A 5,597-nucleotide genomic window follows, 5' to 3' on the forward strand; every position below is an offset into this window, starting at 1 on the left:
TATGTGTGTACATTATAAGCAACAGACAAATGTCTCTGAAGTCTTAAATGTTTTCCTATTACTATCATCTGGGCTTTAATATGACATCTTCTATTGACCAACTATTATATGCCAGTAGTTGGCACTCATTCTTATTCTTTCTCATTTTTCTTTTTCTTTCTTTTCGTGGTGCTAGGAATTGAACACAGGGCTCACTCTTGCTAACCATATGCTCTACCACTGAGCCACATATCCCCAGCCCTGCACTCATTTCTAGTCATTTATTTAACAAATATCATTCAGCACCGATTGCTGCCATGCATGTGTGTTAACCACTGGCCTACAACCACGAACCAAATATTAGTTCCTGCCCTCAAGTTATAGTAAATGACCTGCAAGGCAGGTCATTTTTATCTCTATTTTACAAAGAAGAACAGAATGGAGAAGGACCAACCCAGGTTGCCTGCTATCCAGGCTCCTTCCACCAAAGTTGCTTTTCTCTACTCTGCCTACCGAGTTTAATTCACTCATCTTTGCAGAAGGGTTTTTAATCACACATAGTAGTGAAAAAAAGATTGAAAATACTTACTCTGATGGGAATGCAAAAAAAAAATGCTGTTTCAAACTCACTGCTCTCAATTTTCTTGTAATATGAAAAGATTAAATTCCAATTATGGTTTGGATTTTGCTTTGGCTGAACAAGCCCATTGGAATTCTAGCAGACAGAAAAAAAGCAGAAACACCTATGTTCTGCAGGTGAAAGGTGAAAGGCTCTTTATGAACCTGTTCTAAGATATGCAGGAACTTAAGAGTGTTTTTTTTTTCTTTGTTATTGTTGCTATTGGTTTTTCTCTGTTTTTCCTGATCATACAGAGTCATGATAATGATGGGAGACTGATGGAGGGGAGCTTGGGAGGGTATGGTTTGAGAAGTAAACATAGAAAAACCCTGAGGACTGAAGTTATGCTAGGTCTCGCCTCAGTAAGCATTTTTGCTTTCTTTGGCTCTGTCTATAGGAGATTGTTGCAGTTAATTATCAAGTGACTGTGCCAACTAAAAGATGATTGTTCTGCTGAAAGCTTTCATTTCTTTCACTTCTTTCCTCTCTGCCATCTTTCCCAATTGACATAATTTAACCAGTCCCCTTAAAAACTGTTGTGAATATTCAGCTGGAGGGTACAAAACCCTAGGAATAGGCTAAGGGCACTGCCATGCTACCAGGCCACTTCATTCCCTAAATAAGGTTCTGCTAAGTGCACAGCCTTGGACTGGTAGTCACTTCCTAATCAGCCCTTTTACCTCCAGCCATTCAACCCAGTAGCGGTCTCTCACAGTCCAATGTTATCTTCCAGTGCTGACTGTGCCACTTAGTTTATGAAGCTGTCTGCAGGCTGCTCATTTACAGAAGGCTATATGCAAACGCATGACGCAGAATGCCTTCAGTCTGGGCCTAATCTCCACCTACCTTTTCAACTATCTCTCCCTTATCTGTCTATACCAGAGGCACACAGAGTCACTTTATGTTCCCTGGAACAGGTTGTGATGTTTTAAGCCTCCACACCTTTGAATAAACTAATGCGGCTGCTAGTAATATCCCTTTCTCCTACTTAAGAGAAATGAAACTTTTTAAGACCCAAATAAAAATGATTCTCCTCAATAAAAACTTCACTCATCTTGCAGGTAGCTTTGGGTAATTCCTCTCTGCTTCCACCTTTTGTACACAATTTAGCACTAACATTAATAAGCTATAATTTTTCAGATTCTGCAAGTTGAATCTCACCACGGGTTTTTGGTTTGCAGTGCTGAGGACTGAACCCAAGGTCTGGTGCATGCTAAGCAAGTGGTCTACCACTGAGCTGCATCTCAGCTGGCAAGCTGAATATGTAACCATTTCTTTTTTCTAACCCCAACCCCAATTCTTCTTAAATTACATGTTTTCCTGACCTAGTGTAGAGCAAGGCATCAGCAAATATCTGTTAATAAAGTCCAAGCTAACAAAAGACAGAAGAACACACTGAGAAATGATGCAATTATTCCACATCAGTTTATTGTAGGTATTGTTTCAAAAAATTTATAGCATAAATAACCTTTCATGTCATAAAATAACTTAGTACAATTATAATAAAACTTTTGAGAATTTAACATCTCATCAAAATACAATAAAATATGGTTTTAAAATATAATTAACCCTTTCAGTTTTTTTTTTTTTAACTTGAGGGAGGGAATATAAACCAAAATACCCAAACTACTGCTGCACATTTAAACTTTAACAAAGCATATTTGGTTTATTTTAATGTAACTCAACCATCCTAAATTAATACATAGTTTTCCTTCCCACGTGGTTCTCTGTAATTTTTGTTCCTTTTGACTTTTATTTGTTTCAACACAGCTTGTTTCTTCATTTTCACCTCTTTCCATCTACAAAGTCATCTATCTCTGGGCCCCCAGAACATGTAGTTGAACTCACTCAGCCCCTTGACATCAGTTTCTGTAATCCTTGCATCAGTGTAGGGAGTAACTGCTTGAGTAACTACAAAGGTATTTCAAAACTTCAGTGCAATTTGGTTTAGTTATTTTCATTCAGATGCCATCACCGTTCAGGGAGATTAATCACTGGAACCCACTGATCCATGTAGCGACTTTCGCGGCAGAAACAAATAAGTTGACTTAAGGCAGGATCCTTCCATTGTGATGAATGTGGATTCTAGGAACAAATTTAGAAAAATTAATTTCCCATAAAAATTATCAGCATTTTCTAATAATTACACTACTGGTGAAAGGAAGATACCTGAACATTCTATATTTTGGCTACATGACATGGAGACAAGTTATATGCACAAACAATATAAATTCTTCTAAGTAGTTGGGTTTCCTATAAAACGACTAAAAATATTATCTATCAAACTGTACTCTGCAAAGTCTAAACATATGAAACTCATAATGAGCCACAAATATATGTTTGCATATCTATTCAGTTTTGCATGAGAGGATCATTCACAGGGTTGCCTTCCCATACTTGTACCCTGGCTGAGCCTTCAGTGTAACCATTTTGAAAAGTATTTCCATGCTGTGTGTACAATGAGATGAGAGCTGCACACCAGCTAACTGGAATTGCCACCTGTTATCTTCCAAAAGATAATGAGTAGTACTTTTCAGAAGTAGCAAAATAACTGAGGCTGCACTTCCCTAGACCAGTCAAAAAGGAGAAAAATTCAGAAGACAGTCAAGCCAGCACAATTACTTCTAAAATCATCTTGTCTACCCTCCAAAGGCTTTATGAGAGTGGGGAGGTGGGACTGCATTTAAAAATTGCAAGATTGCAAAGAAAAAAAAATTCCACTTGAGCCTCTTAATGTATTTCTAGGGAATTAATAAGGTCAGTCTCCTACACCATTTCTATTTTTAGCTTTGACTGGCAGAGAACGAAGCTGACTTCTTAATGAGGGGTGAGCCAGGAATTTATTTGGCTTTATCTAATCTGCCCTGCTAAAGGAATTAGTCACGCGAGGTAGTGCAGATGTAGGTAGGGAGTAGCCCGGCTGACTGCTGACTCACAGGGATCTCTTCCGCTGTTGGCACCAGCCAACGTGCTTAGACTTGTTCTGTACCCGAGAAAATCCTGATGATGAAACTAGTACCTCTCGGCTGAAAGTCCAACACACTTTAGTGGGGCAAAGGCAGCCATGCTCTTAACCCCCACCCATACAGGTCTGCAGCCTATCACTCAGCCCGAGCTCGCTTCCTTTCAGGGTTCTAGCCCCAACTTGGTCGCAGTCTCCTACTTCCTTACCGTAACCAGCACGCAGTGCAGGTCCGGGGGCTGCGCTGCGCCCTCGCTTGCAGCTGGGCTCCCGTCGGTCTCCAGCAGCAGGAGCTCTGCCAGCCGGCCCGGGTTGCTGACGCGCAGGATGTTAATGTCGTTCTCACAGCAGAACGCCTGGATCAGAGTGAAGTGGATCTGCAGAGCCACATCCCTGTCGTCGTCCTCGTCTGCCGCCAGCAGGCACAGAACCACATTATCCGGGTCGCTGCAGGCAATGGGCAAAGCGGGTAAATGCTGAGGTTCCCCCGACCCGCAGGGGCACCCGCAACCCCGCCGGATCTCGGGATCAGTTCCGGCCTGGGGCTACAAGCCCGGGGCAGGCAGCGCGCAGCAGATGCAAATCACAGAGGGGTGCTGCACGGTGAGGGGCGTCCCGGAGGCGACCTCCGCGGGATGGGGTGGGAAGGGGTCCCGCGGGATGGGGTGGGAAGGGGTCCCACGAGGGGATAGCTAAGGCTCGCCCCCACTTACACGTTGAGCAGCTTCGCCGCCTCGTACACCCCGACTGTGATGGTACGCTGACTCAGGGCTTTGCTGAGCACTTCCTCCAGGGCATCGCCCACCTTGTCCATCCTATGGGTGAGCAAAAGTAAGGGGACCTGTGAGCCCTCGGACCATTGCCGACCTCTCCCCCTGCACCAAGACCCTCTCTTCCGAGGGCCAGGGCATTCGGGCTTTCTGCAAACCCGGACTGCCCCGGCCGCATCACCCCTCATGACCCCTCTCACGCCCGGAGGCCGGGTGTCCCGTGAGAATCCCCGAGAGTGCCCCGTCACCCTCCCCGGGGGTCATGACCACAGCCTGTCTGCCGCGGAAGCCGCTTCTGACTTCGCAAGGCCCTGGCGGGGTGCTTTCCGTTGACGGGTGACCCTCGAGGATCCCCGAGGGACCGAGGGCAGGAGGTGCCCTAGACAAACTTTTCCGCTTGCTCCCCTGCAAATCTCCCACAGCCCAGCTGCCCTGAAGCGCGCGGGGAGGGCGAGAGGACTAGGGCCGGAGAAGTCAGCAGGCGGACTTACCTTTCGGTCTTTTGCTCTCCAGCCGAGAATTCTTCCAAAGTCATATTGCAACTGCAAGTCCCTCACAGAGAGCGCGGCGTGCGGGCTGCTCCGGCCACCGTGGGCGCGCGGGCGCCAGCTCTCTGCACTCGCTCTCAGGCTTCCTGTGGCGCGCTCCGATCCGACGCAGTCCGACCGCCCCTCGCCCTCCCGGGCTCCTCCAGCAGCGCCCGCCGCTGCCGCGCCGTGCTCCCTTCCCGCCCCGCTTGCAGGCTCGCCCCGTCGCTTGCGGGCCCTAGCCTAGAAGTGTACCACGACGCCACTACCGCAGCTGCCTCACAGCCACTGGAGGACAAAGGCCCTGGCTCGCCGGAGTTATCCTGCCAATCCTCAGCCAACCACGTCCCGTCTCATTTGCATACGGTGCGGTCATTGGTCCATGCAAATTAGACTGCTTCGGCAATTTGACCCCTGGTCTTGGAGCCCAGCTGAGAGGAGCGGAAAAAGGCGGAGCTAAGAGGGAGGCGATCCGAGGGGACGCGGGCGGTGCAGAAACCGGGAAGGCGGGGTCCGGAGCTGGTTCTCTTATCCGGTTGGTGGGGGGCCATCTGGAGTGAGGGACGTTGCGGTGGCGGGAGGTGACTTCAGTTTCGGCTGCAGCAGCCTGCCGATTGTTTTTCTAGTTGGTGCACATTTAAAAATTATTGTTTCATATCTTTTGTTTGTTATTAAAATCTATTCCCAGGGTTAATGCACCCAAGTCTAGTAATTATTAGTAAGCAGGTTACATTTAAAAA

At 46.9% G+C, this 5,597-nt stretch overlaps 1 protein-coding gene across 1 annotated transcript; it reads right to left on the minus strand.

Moving 5' to 3' along the window:
• Positions 1–1,999: 1,999 nt before the first annotated feature.
• Positions 2,000–5,156, minus strand: GADD45A (growth arrest and DNA damage inducible alpha). Its single transcript, XM_081305937.1, has 4 exons — positions 4,822–5,156; positions 4,274–4,375; positions 3,770–4,007; positions 2,000–2,683 (listed from the first exon to the last, which is right to left on the minus strand). Exons 1-4 carry the CDS (start codon positions 4,863–4,865, stop codon positions 2,570–2,572), a joined length of 498 nt encoding a protein of 165 aa, XP_081162063.1. The 5' UTR covers positions 4,866–5,156; the 3' UTR covers positions 2,000–2,569.
• Positions 5,157–5,597: the final 441 nt, after the last annotated feature.

Source organism: Spermophilus citellus (assembly GCF_964194105.1).
Source record: "Spermophilus citellus genome assembly, chromosome: 9".
In the NCBI taxonomy this organism is placed as follows: Eukaryota; Metazoa; Chordata; class Mammalia; order Rodentia; family Sciuridae; genus Spermophilus; species Spermophilus citellus.